Source organism: Podarcis muralis, chromosome 14 (assembly GCF_964188315.1).
Source record: "Podarcis muralis chromosome 14, rPodMur119.hap1.1, whole genome shotgun sequence".
NCBI classification, from domain to species: domain Eukaryota; kingdom Metazoa; phylum Chordata; class Lepidosauria; order Squamata; family Lacertidae; genus Podarcis; species Podarcis muralis.
Genome location: NC_135668.1, coordinates 26828625 through 26849073, shown reverse-complemented (window position 1 = coordinate 26849073; position 20449 = coordinate 26828625). Strand labels below are relative to the sequence as shown.

Sequence of the window (20449 nt, the reverse complement as noted above, 5' to 3'; positions counted from 1 at the left end):
GACTGCCAGTGGCTGCTGCTGCCCCTGCTTTTTACTGATTTTTAGACAGCCTGGGAACATAAATTGATGCTGAAGGCTTACTTCTGAATTGACCTGGGCAGGATCCTACGCGCCAGTTAACTGAACACTCTCCACGTGAAAGAAAGGTCAAGGCTGAAGCTTCACTTACTGCTACTGAGCATGCTCAGGATTGGATGAGGGCAGGACCAGGGCAAGGGGTTGAGCTTCATTGTTTATACTGAGCATGCTTAAAATCAGGTAAGGGCAAAGTGTGGCTTCATTTGCTGCTACTGAGCCTGTCTAAGAACAAAGGCCGGCAGGTGCTTCTAGTGAGCATGCTCAGGATGACGTAGTAAGCAAAGGCATGGTAAGGGTAAGGGAGGCGGCTCAGCTCCTGCCACTGCGCACGCTCATAATCAACTGCTGGCGCGCTAGCGGCTTCACCTCCTGCTACTGCGCATGGCTGAGCTGAGCTGAGCATGTTCAGTAGGAATTGGGAGGGCCTCTTCTCCTCTTCCACCTCAGTGAGAGTCGCCTTTTGCTGAGTAGCCCCTGAGGTAGGCCGGAGGGCGAGGGGAAGAATAAAGACCACACACACACACACAAATGTCAAGGAGAAAGGGGAAGACGCTTTTTTGGCAGCGTGGGATCCTGCCCGTTTAACAGCTGCCTTACAGGCAGAAGTTCAACAGGTGAAGCTTGGATGCAAACGATAAAAACAGACCTGTTGGGCTTCAGCCCGTCACAGAGCTGCTAAAACACTTGCTTGCTAGGCAGCTGTATCTTCTGATTTGTGTCTCCCCACCCCCCAAAATACTTGCAGTCTGCCATATTTGGGTCGGTGGGGTGGGGGTGGGTTTTCCAAGCTGGAAGGTGCAATGATGCAGCTGCGCAAAGTCTCACCTGTTGAATGCCTGGCTGCCATGTGACGGTTTAAAGGGTAGCCTCGGGCGGCCCCAGTGAGAGTAACTTTAATTCTGAATGCTGCAGAATGTGTTTTATCATCTCTTTTTTGTTGTTCTTTCAACTCAGCATCTGGGAAGAGTAGGATCGCTGTTCCCTGGGAAACGTCTGTTTGCTTGTGGGGATGTTTGCTGGAGACCTTATGGCCTGGTTCGCATGACATGGTAAGCCAAACGGGGACTTTTGAGGACTATGCAAATATGTGGGTTCCCAGAGAGGAGCGCTTAGCTGCTTGGCTTCTCCCTGGTATTATTCCCCCCACCTCACCCCCATGCTGAGCTTGTCATCTGAACCAAGACCTGTGAGTCTAGGTTTGGATGACGTGCCAAACACTGTCTTAGCTTGGTGCAGCACAAGAGTCAAAAGACGAGGGAAGGAGGGAGCAGAGTGCCTGGGAACGCCTCTCCAGGAGGCAGCACATTAGCTTGCTCCCAGTAAGCTATAGCCTGGCTAATGGTGTTGTGTGAACCAGGCCTCTCCCAACTCTTGATTTTTCTAACTTCCACCTGTGTTTTAATGGCAGGAGGGCCCCTTGGCAATGCAGGTGCCGGCTGCCGGGGTCGCAGGCCTCCGAGAGCGGGTGCGAGAGGCGCTCAAGGCAGATCTCTTGGCTGCAGACCTGAAGTGCAGCTTCTTCGTCTCTGCCCTGCAGAGCTACAAGCGGGATTCTGTCCTTCGGCCCTTCCCAGGACTCTATACCACGGACGAGGCCAAGGATTTTGAGGCTTTGGTGAGTAGGTGGTGGGCTCTACATCGCTGGAAGTTTTTAAACAGAGACTGAATGGCCATCTACCAGGGATGATGATGAAGAGGATTGCTGCAATTCCTGCAGGGGTTGGACTACATGGCCCTTAATATGCCTACAATTCTATGATTCTATCAGTAATTATTATTATTCACATAGCGGCGCATAGTTCGGTCTTGTCCCTGACTTTCCCTCTGAAATGCAGCTCAAGGCCAGGAACAAGCTGTTCTCCTCCCCAACTTGCAGGGGTGGGATCAGGAATTTCAAAAACAAGCTTCTTCCCTACCTGAGCTTGGAATTGATGTAGGGGATGGGAGGTTGTTTTGCCTGGTTTTCTGCTTGTAAGAGGCTTTGAGATTCCTGCATCTAGTTGGACTGGATGACCCAGGGGGTCCCTGCCAACTCTACAATTCTATGATTCTATTGAGCACCTGGTAAATTCCCACCCAAAGTAATCCCAACATCCCTCATGGTTTAGGGCAGTGGTTCTCAAAGGGTGTAGCAAGCCACACTGGTGTGGTAGGAGAGGATGGCAAGTGTTTCGGGAAAATCAAATAAACATTTAAACATCTCATTGTAGTGTAGCGTAGCGTAGTATAGTATCGTATCAATTATTATTATTATTATTATTATTATTATTATTATTATTATTATTACAGTGGTACCTCTGGTTACGAACTTAATTTGTTCCGGAGGTCTGTTCTTAACCTGAAACCGTTCTTAACCTGAGGCGTGCTTTCACTAATGGGGCCTCCCGCTGCCGCATGATTTCCATTCTCATCCTGGGGCAAAGTTTGTAACTCGAGGTACTACTTCTGGGTTAGCGGAGTTTGTAACCTGAAGTGTTTGTAACCTGAGGTACCACTGTATTGGATATACAACCAGAAACAGTACCCCTTTCTGCAAATATCTTCCCATTCTAAGCAGACAAGGGTACCCAGGAGTCGTTAGAGGAGTGATGTTTCGTAATGAAAGATAGTTGAGCTCTGTTGTGTTCTAAAAGAATTCCACCCTTGCCATTTGTGGGGTTGTTTGCAGTGCCACCATGCTTGTGGAAAGAAACGCCACCAGTTATGAGGATCTGTTAGATGAAATGGTTCAAGTTTGATGGATTGAGCAGAGAACAGGAAGACGTGTGTGTGTGTGTGTCTCCGTCCATGTGGAGTTTGTGTTCCAAGGGGGCGAATAAGAAGGCCTGTAGGGTTTGTCCACAGGGATTTGCTGCCAGCTAATGCCCTGAAGACGTGTGTTGGAGAAGTTGCCTTTCTTTCACCACTAGGGGGGGTCTCTGACTGTGTGAGATGCTCAAGGAAAGCCAGCAACCCATGTTTCTCTCTGTTTCTCTCTCTCAGCTTGCAGATACAAATGCCTTGGTGGGCTTGAAAGAGCTGCTTGAGTTGGCCCAAGATACAGGCACGAGAGGCTGGGAGTTGCTGGGCTGGGTTTTGTCTTCCAAGGCCCTGTGCATCCACAGCACAAGCAAAAAGGAGGTGAGAGGCGATGCTGGCGACAACCCAGTTATCGAACGTGTGCAAATGGATCCAAGGAATATTGGAGGTGTCAGGGGTGTCAGCAATCTGCATCTGGGCACAAGGCTGCGGGGGAGAGTAAGCATGTTAAAGCATAATCTAGACAAATGGGATAACATGTTTTGTTTTAGGGTATTTTTTTTAAAAAAATAATTTTAAATTATTTTTTGGACAAAAGAGAGGACCTGTGAGGTGGTTAACAGATGGCAAAAATGCAATGCAGGAGCGAGTCAAACCTATAGCATACACACACACATATTTTTTTCCTTAAATGTTTCAAACCTTTTCACATTAACCATCAAATCAACTAATTACATTGCTTAGTAAGTCAACTCCACACCCCCTCACCTCAACAGTGTCTTTGCTCAAACCTCTTCTACTACAATATATCTTCATCGATTAGAAAAAGTTAACTGAGCATCAATGAGCCAAAAGCCCAGCAGGGGAGACCCTGAAATCTCTGAGGTTACTGAATGCCTTTTAAAAATGCACAGCCTCCCTCTGGCTTCAGCATGGGCCAGGGAAGAGCTGGGGCAGCCCACTGCTTGCAGTATTACTGGGGTACATATTGTTAAGTGGAGTCCCAAGACTTGGGGGAAGAGCCTTAACTCAGTGGTGGCGTACCTGCTTTGCAGGTTCAATCCCTGCCTTCTCCAGGAAAGACCCGTGCCTGAAATCCTGGGCAGCTGCTGCTAGTCCCTGCAGACAGTGCTAACCTAGATGGGCCAGGGGAAAACAGCTTCCTATGTTTCTTAAAGATACTATTTTGCTTCCTATGGGGATGATTTCTGCCTTTAAATCAGCTTTTGCCAGCCTGGGGTCTGCCGGGTGCTTCAGAGCACAACTTGCATTAGCCCGGGGGCTGGTGAGAGTTGCAGTCCGAAACATCTAGAGGGCACTGGATTCTCAAAGCAACCCAGTAACTTCAATATATTTTATTGGCATTGAAGTATAAGAAGATCCAGGAACTGACAGGAGTGCCCTGCGTCCCCGTCCCTGCACCAGACTTCCTGTTTGAAATCACTTATTCCAGTCAAATGAATGCCAAATTTGAAGAGACCAAGGCGGGACGAGACCTCATCTATGCATTCCATGGGAGCCGGCTGGAGAACTTCCACTCCATCGTGCACAATGGGCTACAGTGCCATTTAAACCGGGTAAGGTTTGAGTCTGGGTTGTATTTCAGAATTGAATATATTTCACATCTGGCAACCAGTGCTGGTTTCAGATAGCACATGGGTAGGCGATGACTTCCGAGGCCCGTTTGAAAACCTCAGCATTCACTTCCGGGTTGTCGGCTTTCGGGTTCTGAATTGTTCGGCTTCTGAAGCGTTCGACAACCGAGGTTCCACTGTAATGTATTTAGCGTTAGCTCTGGAAGTGTATACTTGATTCTGGCCATACTAAGCCTCCTGATGTATATTTTGCTGTAGACTGCTTAGCTTGGTCAGAAAGCTGCTGCCGGTCAGTTCAGACTGAACTAGGTCTAATTCAGCTTCCTAAAATGCTTCTAGGAATGAGGCAGATTTTCTGTGATTGGATATGTTTGAAATGGCTGGCTGCCAGCGTGCAGCCCAGTTCATGTGCAACCCCGTCCTGCTTTTTCTAGACCTCCTTATTTGGGGAAGGCACCTACCTCACCAGTGACCTGAGCCTCGCTCTCCTCTATAGCCCCCATGGCCTCGGCTGGCAGCAGAGCCTGATGGGACCGATCCTCAGCTGTGTTGCCGTGTGTGAGATCATTGATCACCCAGATGTAAAATGCCAGGTGAAAAAGAAAGGTGAGTCTAGAAAAGACTTGACTTGGCGCACCTGCTTAGGCCCCTAGCTCCTGTCAGCCCCCAGCCAGCAGAGCCGTGCTCTCATCAGCCCCATCTGTGCAGCTGTACTGGCAGGTGCTGATGGGAGTTGTAGGCTACAACATCTGGCACCAGATGGATAGCTCAGTTGGTTAAGAGTGTGGGGCTGATAACGCCAAGACTGCAGCTTTGATCCCCATATGGGACAGGCAACTGCATATTCCTGCATTGCAGGGGGTTGGACTAGACCAGCCTTTCTCAACCTGTGGGTCCCCAGATGTTGTTGAACTACAACTCCCATCACCCCTAGCTATCAAGGCCAGAGCTCAGGGATGATGGGAGTTGTAGTCCAACAACATCTGAGGACCCACAGGTTGAGAACTGCTGAGCTAGATGATCCTCAGGGTCCTTTCCAACTCTACGATCTGGAGGGCACGCAGTTGGGGAAGGCAGGGCTGAAGCAGCCTCATGCGTGATCAGATCATTGGTCCATCTAGCTTGGCTGGGCAACATTTTGTCTCTCGAGAGCCTTGCAGGAACACCTGCTGGAGGTGGGAGGAGCCAGAGTCAAAAGCCAGCAGTGGGAGGGGCCAGAGTCAAAAGGAAGCAGGCCACCGCCCCCTTTTTCTCTAGCTTTTTCTGACACCCCCTTCTCTTCTTCCCTTTCCAGTAGGCAAGAGGATCAGATAAGCTCTGAACTGCTGGCTTTTGAAATTGCACTGAGGGCCATGTGACGTTAGAGTGAGGGCCACCCTGATCTAGCCCATTACTGTCTCCTGTGAGGCAGTGACTCTCCGAGAGAGAGAAAATGGGCACTCCAAAATCTGTTGCTTGAGGCTGTGAGAGATGCCCTGCTTCAAACCCCTGGAGAGCTGCTGCCAGAGTAGACAGTAGTGAGCTTGATGGGCCAGTGGTTCGACTCGGTATCAGGGATCTTCCTGTGTTCCTTTGAGATGCCTGCACTTTACTCAGAAAACAGACACAGCAATTCATGGGGCACATGGCAAGACCTGTGCTGGTGTCAGGAACTGATCCCTTTGCCCCGAGACCTCCAGTGCGGTTGTATCTTTCACCTCCTTGTGTAAGAGGCCCTCTTCTGCTCATTTTGACCAGATTCTAAAGAAATAGACAAGAAAAGAGCCAGGGTGAGGAACAGCGAAGGGGGCGACGTTCCCCAGAAATACTTTGTCGTCACGAACAATCAGCTGATACGGGTGAAGTACTTGCTCGTCTATTCGCAGAAGCAGCACCGGAGGTAAGTGCCCTTCTGCCACCCTCCCTGCCCCCAAATACCCTGACCAGGGGTGCAAGTGCTTTGTAAGTTCATCTGAAACCGTGTGCTTCAGAAGTGCAGGAAAATCTCTAACATGACGGACAGGACTGTAAGGGATGAGTGTGCAAAACGAGTTGTTTTGCAGTGTTGGCATCGCTCAGAAGACTTCTGCACAAACGCAAAAAAACACAGTTCGCTGCTTTGGTTGCAGAAGTTCAATTTATCTTTTTGTTAACTTTTGGAAAAATGCATATGCAGAATCCTGAACACACACACACATTGTACACATAGTAGTATTTTGACATAGATATTTTTGCCAGTGGTCTTCAGCACGGGCAACCAAAAGGGGACAAGTATTCAAATGACTATAAAACAGCTTTCAAATTCGGCCATATGAAAATACATTAAAAATGCACACATTGAAAACACACAGTATGTGCCCAATGGGCCAGTGTGTCTGGCTGTTAACCAGAAGGTTGGCGGTTCAAGCCCATCCAGGGACAGCTGTGAGCAGAATTCCCGCATTGCAGGGGGTTGGGCTGGATGATCCTCAGGGTCGCTTCCAACTCTACAATTCTATGTTTTAAAAGAGCCATTGCGGCCATATCTAAACCAGCAGCAAAGCTTTGGCCTGGGCATATAATCACATTGCGGGGGGTAGGGGCTTTGAAAAGTTGTGCCTCCTTGTGGCTGGATGTAGTTATCGCTGTCTCTTTTCTCTCTCTAGGCCTGCTAGCCAGTCGTGGGTCTCTAAGCATCGCTTCGCTATCATGATGAGCCTGTATCTGCTGCTGCTGGTTGCCATTGGGGCTAGCAACTCCCCAGCTTTCCTCTACTATTGGAACAGGATTTTTGACTTAAAACAATGAACTTGTGGGGATGGGACAGGGCTGCCGACCCTCACCATATGCCTTAATATTGAGCGATCTAAAGCCTTCATGAAACTTTCCACTCTGAAGCTGGGGGAGGGGGCCCTCTGGGGACTGGGGAATGTTTCAGCTGCCTTAACTTTCCCGGCACAGCTATTTCATATCTCTCTGGTTTTGCCTTGCTTCTCTGAACACGAGTCAAGTAGGTGGACCCTCCTTAGCTTAAAGATGGAGCAGGACGATGCAGGTGACAGGAAGTGCAGAAATCCTGCAGAACAGGGACTGGCAAGACTTAAGGGTGTGTGGGGGGGTGTCTCCCATGTCTGCAATCACTAGCAAGAGCTTCAATGCCCTGTGCAAGTAAGGGTGATGTTCTTCATCTCAAATCTCCCCCTTGCACTCTTTTCTGATTTGGGCATTGGAAAGAAATTTCCTGAATTCTCTCTCTCCCCCCCCCCCCCATAATACCATATAAATGACGGAAGAGCTGGGTCAGAGTCAGACCAGATGCCCTTTTGCCCAGCAGCCCTTCTTACAGTGGCCACCTGTATGCCCCAATGAAAAGTTTAGAAGCAGGATCCATGTGCACTTTCCTGCCTGACTTGTGATTGCCAGAAATTGATGCTGAGGCAATCCCTAGCTAGACAGACTCATAGTCTGACCTAAGGCACCTTCCTGTGTCCTGATTTGGCCCAAGGCAACATAAGAGCCCTGTCAGAGGAGGCCCAACTAGCCCAGCTGCCCGTTCTTGCAGGGTTCAACCAGATACCCCTGAGAAGCATGCAAGTAGGAATGAGCGCAACTCTGGGTGTGAGAAAGAAGACAAGAGACCCTGTGTCCCTTGAAACATGAATTCCACTCCAGCATTCGCCTGCCAAATGCCCAAGTCAGAAACACGTTCCCAGTCTAAGAGCAAAGGCATGCAGTCTGCATCCTGTTGCTTCTCCTCAACTGCTGGGCTCCCCCTTCCTTTGTGCTTTTCCCTGTTCCTCTTTCTCTTGCTTCTCCCTGTGACCAGCCTGCTGCTGCCCTCCTTTCAGCTGGTTGGGGCTTATCTTGCGGGAACACCTTCCTCAAAGGGGGAGAACCATCTCCAGAAAGTCCCCTTTCCCCCAAAGCGAGGCAACAGTGTGTGGAGCAGCGTCTGCCCTCAAGCAGAGAGGCACAGGTGGCTCTCGGAGCAACAATCTGATCACCTGGCTCAGAGGGATGGGACTCTGGGGCCCTCCAGATGTTGTGGGGCTCCAGCTCCTATCATCCCTGACCATTGGCCCTGCTGGGGAGCCGCTGAGAGTCTAAGAGCCCCTGCAGGAACGCAGGGTTTCCACCTGTGATCTGACTGTAGGAAAAAACCACACGCCGGCTGAGCACTGAAAGAGATATTGCAAATGGCAAGATCATCTCCGCTGCAGCTCAGGACGGTAACACCCGTAAGAGGCAGAGGGTGGCTCAAGTTGCGGAGGTGGAAAAATAAGTAAATGGACTTCTTTCGGTTTGGACTTTGCAAAACAGACCTTCTGGGTGAATTTTGCATTTGCCTTCCTGGTTTTATTCTGCGTAGCAGCCGCTTTACAAACCACACACCGAGGGCAGTTGGTTCGAGTCCCCTCTTCTCCACAGGCCTTTGGGCAAATCACTTGTCAACACCAGCCCTCCATTGATAAAATGGGAATTGTGGCGGCCTACCTCGCAAGCTTGTTGTAAAGGCAATTGCAATAAAGACTCTCATGCACTTTGAACATTAGAACTGCGACATATGTGTGGTAAGTCATGACGCTCCTATTTTGAGGGTGGGGAGAGGGCTGCCCTGAGACACTAAGCTCCAAGGAACTATTCATCTAAGCCCCCAGGGAGTGGGCTGGGTCTTCACATATGCTAGTGGTGGGTGGGGGCAGAGGGAAGAGTGGGCAGGCCAACACATTTGCCTCTTGACCCTGGGGCAGTTGGGTACATTCCAGCCATGCCAAAGGCAGAGGTTTCTGGACCTCTTGTTTCTCACTTACCCATCTTCCTTCATCCAGGCAGTAATAGTAGTAATAATAATAATAATAATAATACAACAGATTTTATTATATGGTCACAGACCCAATAACGGTTAATAGTAATAATAAAACTGCTACTAGAACAAAAATCATGCTACCCCAAATAAAGCATAATATAATTTCTGAAAACGTATCCAATTGGCCTAATACAGCTTTAAAAATTGACATTGCACAATGTGTTGGGTGTCAAGTGGCCGCATTTTGTTCAGGATGATTGTGGGACACAATTCGACCCTCCCCACTCCCAAATGTTTAACAACAGCTTGACATCTTAAATTCCATTTATGCTGAGGTCTCAGTACAAATGGGGTTTTAGAATCTGAATGCCCCACTCAGTGTTTGCCGGGGCCTGCTTCATACATGCCTGTCCGTCGCTTGATGCCTGTGGCATAAACTGGTGACTTGCGTGTGCAGGAACTGTTCGACCCATTATCTCAGTGGCAGAGCATCTGCATCCAGAAGGCCCCGGGTTCCAGTCACAGTCATCTCCAGGCACAGTTGGCGGCAATCCCTGCCTGAAATATTGGAGAGCTGCTGCTGGTAAATGCGGACGATACTGTGCTGGATTCACCAAGTGTGTGACTCCTATATCCCTAGATCACCTTAAACCTAGTGCAGCTTAAGAGAGTTGGCCCAGACATTTAGTCCTCAAGTGCAAAGTTAAGACAGGTGTAGCAATTCAGGTGTTCTGCCTGCATAAGTGAGCTCGCCCTGAGTTTCATCCCTCCCAGAGGGTTTCCCCCTCTAGAACACAGTGTGCATAGTCCCTCCGTTGGAAACACTTGACGGCACCTGACCCTGGTCATGAGAGTCTTTATGGTTCATCTCTGAAACAGATGCCAGTTTTTTCTCCTGGTGGGCCACCGTCGCTTTCAGGTTCCTGATGCACAGCTTCATGTCCTCTCGAAAGGACGGGGTGTAAAGGCCGTAGACGATGGGATCCGTACAAGTGTGCAGCAGGCCGAAGAGGAAGAGGAAGTGGTTGATGTACTCCGGCATTCTGCGGATCATGTCAGGCTGGAACCAGTACCACAAGCCCAGGAGGTAATAAGGGGTCCAGCAAACGATGAAAGAAGCCACGATCACAACCGTCATTCGGAGTGTCTTCATTCTGGCCTTGGAGATGTGGTCGTCCTTCCCTCTGGCGAGACCTGTGGGAGAGGCTCAAAGGAATCAGTTGTGGGGCAAAAGGTTGCTCTCTTCTGAATGACATGCAGGTCCCACTCTGGGCTGGAGTGATCCAAGAGCAGGTGGGGCAGATAAAAAGAAGACGGGGCCCCTCTGGACGGGTGATGACGTTGCTTTGCAGTTGTATTCTGTATAGCAGAGGTTTTCAACCTTTGAGTCCATGGCTCCCTTGACCAACTACATTCTTTCTGCGGCTCCCCTGTGGGGAAACGTGCTCTGAGCCTCAGAAGCCCAGTTATGTCACCCCTTGCTAGGCTTGCCATACGTCAGGAAAATTCCAGACATGTCCTGGTTTTCAGGTGTAAAAATGGTGTTGGGGAATTTTGCTGAATTGGCAAAATGTCAGGGGAAACCCAGATGTATTGCAATGCAATGTAAAAAAACCCCCAACTTTGTGGGGTTCAGGAATTTTACTACTCCTTGCCTGCAGAGCCAGCAGTCCCTCACTCCTTTTCGAACACCCTACCTTGTGGAGTGTTCCCTCAGCCTTCTCTCGCTCCTCTCTCCAGGCAGATGCCGCCACTGCCCCTGGTCTCTGAGCCGCCACCCCAAAGAGAGGTGCCTCCTCATGCCACCTCACAGGGCCCTAGGAAGAGGATGCCCCTAGCTTTAGCAGCCTGACGGAGACTTAACCGAAGGGGAACCCCGTTGTCAGCCCCACAGGCACCATTCACCTGGGGAGCTTGTAGCCAGGGCTGTTGTAACAAACAGCTACGCAAGCCTTTGGGAGGCAGAGATGCATGAGGGCATCAGAGAAGGGAGGGAAGGAAAGAAGGACAGAGGCCAGGGATGCCTGCGGCACCCCTGACCATCATTCAAGGCACCTCAGGGTGCCACAGCACACTGGTTGAAAACCACTACTGTATAGGGTTGCCAGGCCGGGAGCATCCCAGACCCTGAAATTGCAGGGGCCAAACCTGAGCTTCAGGGGCAGCCCCTGGTGATTCTTCCTCTCTGCTCCCTTTTGGAAATGGAGGTTAATTGGGAGAGGGGTGGAGGGAGAGGAGGAGGGCAGATCCTTCCAGGTAGTTGTGCAATACTTTGCGGGCTGCTCCTGCTGGACTGAAGCTTACAAGATGCACACATAGTCTTAAGAATAAAACTAAAGGCACTCTCAGTCACCTGGATATTCACGCCCTCCCCTGGAGGGGGCCAGGCAAACCTGAGTTGAGGTTAGTCCCAGAGGTCTGGCAACCCTATTCCTGTAACATGTCATCAAGGCAATACTAGTGCATTAATGGTGGATTTATACTGGACAATCCACACACCAATCTGCTTTAGTAGTCATGTGACACTTCCCCAACATTACCATATTATTGCCATCCTGTGCTATAGCTCACCAAAAGTGGGACAAAAAAAAATTAATTAGACCAGAACATTTGTGGCATGAAAAGTTTCAGGTTTTCTGCAGGAAGTTATGAGACGTGCACTGACTGGAAGCAAAGCTGAAACTTTTTCAGGTGCAGACAGTATTGAAAGTACGATTGTATATAACTGCCCCAACACCAACATGAGCACAAATCATCATGAATGTGCAATAAAAAAAGACTATCTGGAGGGGCCCATAGAGCTTTTTCCATTGGAGACATGGGTCTTCAAGTGTCTACCTTGTTAGGGTTTACTGTTGTTATAAATGTATTGCTGTGTTTGTGTTTTTAATTGCTTTTAAATACAGTGGTACCTCTAGTTAGGGACACAGGTGGTGCTGTGGTCTAAACCACTGAGCCTCTTGGGCTTGTCGATCAGAAGGTCGGCGGTTTGAATCCCCATGATGGAGTGAGCTCCTGTTGCTCTGTCCCAGCTCCTGCTAACTTAGCAGTTCAAAAGCATGCCAGTGCAAGTAGATAAATAGGTACCACTCTGGCAGGAAGGTAAATGGTGTTTCCATGTGCTGCTCTGGTTTCACCATGCTGGCCACATGACCCAGAAAAACTGTCTGAGGACAAACATGGGCTCCTTCGGCCAGTAAAGCAAGATGAGTGCTGCAACCCTAGAGTCGTTTGTGACTGGACATAACTGCCAGGGGTCCTTTACCTTTACCTCTAGTTATGTGCAAATCGCCTTGAGACAATTGTTCAGAAGGTGATTAATAAATCACAGATGATAATAGTAATAGTAATAATAGGGGGCAGGGGAAGGAGAAGTAGTAGTAGTAGTAGTAGTAGTAGTAGTAGTAGTAATACAGGCACAATCCTCAGCCATTTCGTAGCAATAAGGTCAGTGCCAAACCATGAGAACAAGGCAGAAAAATGGAAGGCTGTTTTTCAGGGGAAGAGAAACCTTTCGAGAAACTGGAAAAACACAAGCCGAAGGGCATCTCATTGTTCCCACCCAATGCAGTTGAGGGGAGGCCAACTCACCTTTGTTAATTTTCAGCTGCTTGCTGATCTCAAATAAGATGCGGACATAGCAGACGACCATCACGGTCAGCGGGGTGACATAGAGGGTGGTGAAAGTGAACATGTTGTAGGTGGTCTCCTGCCAGTGCTCTCTGAAACTCCCATGCGTCACGCACTGGGTGAAATTGACGCCCGGGATGGTGTAGAGGTGGAAAAGGAAGAGCTGAAATGGAAAGGTAAAACAGTCTAATAATATACACACTTAAATTAATTTGCACACATATATTGGTTTGTTATTATATTAATTATCAATGCATTATTATTTATGTACAAATATGCAGCACTCTGAGATTTGAAATACTGCGCGGTACATAAAGGCTTGTAAATAATGCATAATGGCACACACACACACAAATACATTCAGGCAGCTAAAATAACCCGCCGTAAAAGAAGGCATCGGTTTTCCCCCTTCTCCCTCCCCGCTCCCAAATAAATGCAGGATGGGAAAAGGTCAGAAGGATGAAATTAGTAATAATGACATTCTAAATGCCAGCATTCTCCGTTTCAGCCTTCATGCTCAAACACTGCATGATTCAGAAATCATGTATCTAAGGAAGCTGTTCCCCATGAGGCAGCTTTTATGGAGTGTTCACACATTATGTTCTACAAGTGCACAATCTCTGTGTACCTCTTTACACAAATCCTTGAGCTGTGCATTCAGTGTGCAATCTGTGCACCTGTGTACGCACTAACAGAGATGAAAAAATGAATAAGTGTATACTCTGTCACACAAACGCTTGTAAACGTGTACAGACAGCTTGTACTTGTGTTCTGTGCAGTGCATGAACAAGCCTGATATATTTCGGGTGTCATGTTTATATTTCTGCTATGAACGTTGTACTTCAGTATCCTGGCTGATGAAAATAGTGACATTACCCCAGCAAAATACTCTGTAAGATCCCTGCAAGAACGACACAGGAAGCGAATTAAATAGGCAACTGTGGCGATGCACCGGAATGTATACAATCTGTTACTTGGGTTCTGGCATTGTGGAGAGGGAGGGAGGGAGGTGCTTGTTATTGTTTGGTTTTGTATTTCTCACTGTATTCCATTACTGTTTTGTGGCTTGGTACAATATGTGCGAGACGCGGGTGGCGCTGTGGTCTAAACCATAGAGCCTAGGGCTTGCCAACCAGAAGGTCGGCAGTTCGAATCCCCACAACGGGGTGAGCTCCCGTTGTTCGGTCCCAGCTCCTGCCCACCACGCAGTTCGAAAGCAAGTCAAAGTGCAAGTAGATAAATAGGTACCACTCCTGCGGGGAGGTACTGGTAAATGGCGTTTCCGTGTGCTGCTCTGGTTCGCCAGAAGCAGCTTAGTCATGCTGGCCACATGACCTGGAAGCTGCACGCCGGCTCCCTTGGCCAATAAAGCAAGATGAGAGCCACAACCCCAGAGTCATCCATGACTGGACCTAACGGTCAGGGGTCCCTTTATCTTTACCTTACAATACGTGCACCTCCCTGAACAAGCCTTCTGTCCTAATGGATTCCTACCTGGGGAGCGGCCAGCAGGATGCTGAGGATCCACGCGACAGAGAGCATGATCCGGTTGCGGCGGCTGGAGTTAGCAAACGAAAAGGGGTGCAGGATAGCAGAGTGCCGGTCCAAGCTGATCACCACCAGCACCAGGGCTGCCGAGTACATGGCAAATAGCTTGAGGAAGTTCAGGAGCCTGCACAGGGCATCGCCAGCGTACCACTGGACTGTGATATTCCACACGGCGTCCAGGGGCATGATGGTCATTGTGACCAGCAAGTCGGCCACGGTCAGGCTCAGGATGAGCAGCTGGACATGGGACTTCCGTCTCTTCCTCGTGACGCTGTACAAGACGGCAAGGTTGCTGCATGCTGCAATGACGAAGAAGCAGCCCGTGATGACAACTCGAGCTTTGGCAGCGAGTGTGAAGGTTGGCTCCACCCAGCCCTTTGGGCAAACCACAGATGCAGAGATGTTCTCATCCACAACGTGGCATCTTTGTGGGTGATTCATCAGGTGTTCTCTGTCTGTCATTACCTGAAGAAAATCATCATCATCATCATAATCTATTATTATTATTATTATTATTATTTAATTTATTGGCTCTATCAATCTGGGGATGCGGGTGGCGCTGTGGGTTAAACCACAGAACCTAGGAACCCCCACGTCGGGGTGAGCTCCCGTTGCTCGGTCCCTGCTCCTGCCAACCTAGCAGTTTGAAAGCATGTCAAAGTGGAAGTAGATAGATAGGTACCACTCCGGCGGGAAGGTAAGCAGTGTTTCCGTGTGCTGCTCTGGTTCTCCAGAAGCAGCTTAGTCATGCTGGCCACATGACCCGGAAGCTGCACGCTGGCTCCCTCGGCCAATAAAGCGAGATGAGTGCTGTAACCCCAGAGTCGGCCACGACTGGACCTAATGGTCAGGGGTCCCTTTACCTTTATCTATCTATCTATCATCTATCTATCTATCATCATCTATCATCTATAATCTATCTATCATCATCTATCTCTATCATCTATCTATCTATCTATCTATCTATCTATCTATCTATCATCTATCTATCTATCTATCTATATATCTATCTATCATCTATCTATCTATCTATCTATCTATCTATCTATCTATCTAATCTATCTATCATCTATCTATCTATCATCTATCTATCTAATCTATCTATCTATCATCTATCTATCTATCTATCTATCTATCTATCTATCTATCTATCATCTATCTATCTATTATCTATCATCTATCTATCATCTATGTTATACAGAAATAACATAACATGGCATCCCACCACCCCCATAACAGGTATTGGGTTGTATATTAACGTGAATGAATCTCATCGGTCCATATGGGTTATCCAAACGTCCAGGATATAATGTTCCAGGTACAGTACAAAAGTCCTAGAATCATAGTTCTGTAGAGTTGGAAAGGACCCCCAGGGTCATGTAACTCAAGCCCCTGCAATGTGAGAATCACAGCTAAAGAATCCCCGACAGGTGGCCATCCAACCTCTGCGTAAAACTTCCAAGTCCACCCACTTCTCAGGTAGTCCATTCCACTCTTGAACAGCTTTTGTAGTTGGAGTCAGTCAGGACCCCACCTCCACAGACCAGGGGAAAGGCCTGCAAGGCAGGGAGCAGGTTTTCCAGGACTCACAGCCGACATGGTCTGGTTGGCCACTGTGAGAATGGGATGCTGGACTAGATGGGTCACTGACTTGGTCCAGCAGGTTCTGATTCTAGCAGAGAGAAACACAGTAGTGTATGTGTGTGTGTGTGTGTGTGTGTGTGTGTGTGAGAGAGAGAGAGAGAGAGAGAGAGAGAGAGAGAGAGAGAGAGAGAGAGAGAGTGGAGTTTGCTGGATTATTATGGAATGGGGCTGATAGACCAGTGTTTCCCAACCTTGGGCCTCCAGCTGTTTTTGAACTACAATTCCCATCATCCCTGACCACTGGTCTTGCTAGCTAGGGATGATGGGAGTTGTAGTCCAAAAACAGCTGGAGGCCCAAGGTTGGGAAACACTGTGATAGACAATTCCGACATTGTTTATTTGGATGATAGTTTTGGCAGGGAAGGCTGAATCTGGAAGTTAGGGAGGGCAAATGGACGACCCACCAACATATGTATATCTAAAATCAGCAAGGTAATGAAGATGAGGGCATCTTTTGAATGCGCGCCATCCTGCCAATTCTGTCTTCCCTTCTGCTCAACATGATGGCATCCATAATTATTCTCAAGCTCCATCGTCGTTCACAGATGGGAAGAACAGGTTATGTGTAGGTGTTGGCTGACGTACACATACACGCGCACAAACGCACACACATATCCTTTGCGAATCCAGGGAAAAAATAGGTTCTTAATTAAGATGTCTCTTAATTAAGATGTTCTGATCTGGCAAGGGAGATTTACGTGTCTAGCCAGCAATATAGTCTTCAGCCCCCTAGTGAATTTGCTGGGTGCACCTGAGGCATTTCAGATGCTCAGTCCGTCATGGGGCTAGGAGCCAGGCACAACAAAGTGCAAGGAGAGCGGGATTGGGGCCTGTGTCTTTCATAGTAGTCAGGTATGGAGTACAGTGGTACCTCGGGTTACATATGCTTCAGGTTACAGACTCCGCTAACCCAGAAATATTACCTCAGGTTAAGAACTTTGCTTCAGGATGAGAACAGAAATCGTGCTCGGGCGGCAGCGGGAGGCCCCATTAGCTAAAGTAGTGCTTCAGGTTAAGAACAGTTTCAGGTTAAGAATGGACCTCTGGAATGAATTAAGTACTTAACCCGAGGTATCACTGTACTGCCATAAGTTCAACAGTGGGGTGGGGGGCCTTATGAGGATCTGCCTTGCGGGGCCAGATTTGACAGGTGGGTGGCTGCCAATCACACGACAGCATACCGGGCCACACCACCTCCCTTGCCACCCACCCTGCTTCGCACCCTCCTTAACTGTCCCTGAACTCTGGTAATTTGTTTATTTATTTTTTATTGCATTTAAACCCCACTTTTCTTCCAAGGAGCTCAAGGCCCCTTCTTCTCTTCGTCCTCACTTTATCCTCACAACAACCCTGCGAGGTAGGTTAGGCTGAGGGACTATGGCTGGCTCAAGGTCACCTAGTATTATATGTCTCCTGCTGGTCTGAACAGAGGAGAGAGATTTGTGTGTGTGTTTGTGTGTGTAGAAACCAGCCTACTGACTCTGGCATGAGACTCACCCACTTGGGCTGAAATAAATCCGCCACCCCTTGCTTTAATTTAAAATGTCCTATGGCCCCATTCAGGCCCTGATTCCTGCCTCCCCTTCCTTTCCCTGGTCCTGCACTCACGGTAGACACATGATGTGTCTACCTCTAATGTGATTCTGCACAGCCTCTAATGTAATTCCGCACAGGTCTACTCAGGTGCAAGTCCCATGAAGTTCAATGGGACTGATTCCCCAGCTGAGCAGGCATAGGACTGCAGCCTTAGGAACCAAGCAGGCAGTCCTTGAAGCAGAGCCAATTTTGAGAACTCGGCGCTTACTGCGTCTCAATCAATAAAATGACGTACTGAGCTCAGTTCTAAAATTCCAGTAAGCGAACGTAAAAATCCCAGTAAATGCCAATTTAAATCTGAGTGCATACTCTATCAATCAGAAATTCCAATGACAGTCCATCTGAGGGAGTTTGCGCCACTGTCCAACAGCTCTTATTGCCAGGAAGTTCCTCCTAATGGTCAACTAAGGCTGCATAGACACCAAGCATTTAAAGCACACACACACAAAACACACACACACACACACACACAAAACACACACACACAGCTACAGTTACCAGCGTCCTTAACAACGACAGTTCCCTGGATTCTTGGAGGAGGGGAACATGCTTTAAATATGGTAAAATGTATGGCTCCTCACCAACAATACTCCCCCCCTTTTCGAATTAGAAAAAATAAGAATCTACAGCATCACATGTCACACTAAATCACCTATATAATAAATGGATGATATCAATAATCAGAGTGGACAGTTTGATATCACCCAAGCCTAATAAAAATATGAGCCATCATACTTATTTAGTATGGGGGCTGCAATAGCTATACTAGGGGAGAAAGGGGTAAGAAATGAGAAAAGGAGTCAGTGATAAAGTAAAATAAAACGACTGTTTTCTGTCGATAGTTTTAAATACATTGAGAGTAGGAATTCTACCGTTTCTATACAGTACAGAAATATTAGCAAAACAAAGGACGCTTAGCTATCTACTTCACATATATAAATAAGAGGCTAACATGCTTTTGCTATCATGTAAGTGAATTTGGAAATAAGGGACTTTTAAAGAAATCGACTTTTTTTAAAAAAAAAGAAAAGAAAAGTAGGGAAAGGACCAAGCTGATCAACAGCCTGACCCTCTCTCTGCATAAGAAGACAATTTGGCTCAGTTCTACGGGGTTTTACCCCCAAGTTAAGAGCCCCATCATATTCAGACTCTTTCTCCCATAATTGGCAAGTCTCTAAAACAAAAGTCAGCAAGGCATTTCAAAGGCAATCAGGAATCCAGTCCCGGTCCGAGTCCCGCTATTGTACCTGCACATGTCCTTGAAAGGAGAGACAAGAAAAGGCTGCCCGGTTTCGTTTCCTTCCCCGGCTGGTGCCAAGTCTTACCAACCGGCTCTCCGCAGTGCCCTCAGCACCGCATTTCTGATCCTGGGTGGCATCTGAGACGGGAAAGGTGAGCTGGGAAGCTGGCAGTTCTGCCCTAGGACTTTCTCTGCAGGCAAGGGAGATGCCATCCCAAGAGTCTCTGCCTGCCTCAGCTCCTGCCACCAGCTTTGGAGTCAGCCGCCTCCAGCCCCCCCCTTAAGCCTCCCCCCAGCTTTGCGGGAAGCGCAAAGAGGCTTTGTCAAAGCACAGAGGCTGCGAAACCGTGCAGAGGACGCGATGCCACAACAGAGTGGGTTTGCAGAGAGCGCTTCAGGCAGGCAGGCAGGCAGGCAGGCAGAGATGCTCTCTGCAGTAACAGGCAACATTTTAGGTTAGTGCTGCCGTTCAGGTTGGCAGATGTAGGAAGAAATCAAAGCTAGGGACATGCACAGGGACTACTGCCCTCCTCCACTCGCTGCCCCCACCCCCCACTGCGCCTTGAGTTTAGGACGGGGAAGATACTGGCTTTGCTTTGAATTTTAATGCAAAGCTGGCGAATTCGCACTTCCTAATTCACACCACTAGCTATCCTTTGAAATCTGCACCGACCCGAATGTTGCGATGCAGGTATCCGACCGATGGATATGTAGAAAAATGTGCATCTTAGGGGGAAGTGTGCAGGAAAAAGGTTTCTGTCTGTCAAGATAATGTACGAAAATGCATTAGCCTAGGGGGAATTGCTTGCAGAATTGTGCATGGAAATATGTATACCTTTGGAGAAATTTGCACTGAAATGCTGGTGAATTTTCATGAGGAGATTAAAGAAAAATTCGCAAACTTCTCTGAGTTGTTTTTTTTCCTATTAGAAGACACCCCCCACACACACACACACAATTCTCCTCACAGAGCTACAATTTCCAGAGTGGTTTAACAATCAGTCCCACTTCTGGGAATTCACCACCCTGAGCAAACTACAATTCCCAGGTTTCTTTGCGGGAAGCCATGACTGCTTACAGTGGGATGATACTGCTTTCTGTGTCTAGTGCAGATGGAGCCAAAGTTTGGGGGAAATAATAAGCTTTTAATTTTTAATGGAAAGGTTTCCACCCAGCCTGCCTTCAGGTCAGCTGCCTGCCCTGTGCCATTTCACCTCTGGGCCCTCTCCTTATTCAGTTCCTCGACTTGCCAGTGCTCCTAATGACCCCCTGAGACCACCTTTCCCACACGCTGCCTCCTTGTCAGGTGTTTGGCTGCTGTTTCAGGCAGGGATTTTCCAGCCCTATCTGGAGATGCTGTTTTATTGCACCTGGGGCCCAGATCTTCTACCACAGAGCAACGGTCCTTCCACACAGGACGTGGCTGGCAAGATGTTGAGCAGTCTTCACTTGGGTCCATTTGCTGAAATGCTTTGCTATTTAGGTGCTCCATGGGAATGCCAAGGCAGCTTCTACTGGCAGCATGGGGCTGGGTTTGGTCTTGTCTCAAGTGGAGATCTGGAAGAAGGATCTGATTGATTTGACTGTCATGCTCTTAGTTTTCAGCTGTTTCGC

General features: G+C 48.3%; 2 protein-coding genes across 4 annotated transcripts; one reads left to right on the top strand and one right to left on the bottom strand.

The window, feature by feature from the left end:
• The first annotated feature begins 434 nt into the window (after positions 1-434).
• PARP16 (poly(ADP-ribose) polymerase family member 16) lies at positions 435-8917 on the top strand. 3 transcript variants are annotated; one of them, XM_028706184.2, is made up of 8 exons: positions 435-557; positions 1033-1127; positions 1487-1693; positions 3061-3198; positions 4188-4394; positions 4847-5018; positions 6150-6291; positions 7037-8917. In XM_028706184.2, exons 2-8 carry the CDS (start codon positions 1125-1127, stop codon positions 7176-7178), a joined length of 1011 nt encoding a protein of 336 aa, XP_028562017.2. In that variant the 5' UTR covers positions 435-557; positions 1033-1124; the 3' UTR covers positions 7179-8917. The 3 variants fall into 3 exon arrangements, with proteins under 3 accessions (XP_028562017.2, XP_077775160.1, XP_028562018.2); XM_028706185.2 differs by lacking the exon at positions 435-557 and adding an exon at positions 564-692; XM_077919034.1 differs by lacking the exon at positions 1033-1127 and having other exon boundaries at positions 504-557.
• Positions 8918-9224: 307 nt separating this feature from the next.
• Positions 9225-19382, bottom strand: LOC114584373 (gonadotropin-releasing hormone II receptor-like). Its single transcript, XM_028706182.2, has 4 exons — positions 18843-19382; positions 14302-14820; positions 12769-12970; positions 9225-10371 (listed from the first exon to the last, which is right to left on the bottom strand). Exons 2-4 carry the CDS (start codon positions 14815-14817, stop codon positions 9965-9967), a joined length of 1125 nt encoding a protein of 374 aa, XP_028562015.2. The 5' UTR covers positions 14818-14820; positions 18843-19382; the 3' UTR covers positions 9225-9964.
• Positions 19383-20449: the final 1067 nt, after the last annotated feature.

Bases quoted from the DNA above. Each gene is read 5' to 3' on its own strand.
- LOC114584373 (XM_028706182.2), bottom strand. From the start codon at position 14,817: ATGACAGACAGAGAACACCTGATGAATCACCCACAAAGATGCCACGTT. The intron at 12,971-14,301 runs GTAGGAATCCAT...TTTCCATTTCAG, and splicing joins TCCTGCTGGCCGCTCCCCAG to CTCTTCCTTTTCCACCTCTA. The intron at 10,372-12,768 runs GTGAGTTGGCCT...CCTCTCCCACAG, and splicing joins GCAGCTGAAAATTAACAAAG to GTCTCGCCAGAGGGAAGGAC.
- PARP16 (XM_028706184.2), top strand. The intron at 1,694-3,060 runs GTGAGTAGGTGG...TCTCTCTCTCAG, and splicing joins CCAAGGATTTTGAGGCTTTG to CTTGCAGATACAAATGCCTT. The intron at 4,395-4,846 runs GTAAGGTTTGAG...TGCTTTTTCTAG, and splicing joins TACAGTGCCATTTAAACCGG to ACCTCCTTATTTGGGGAAGG.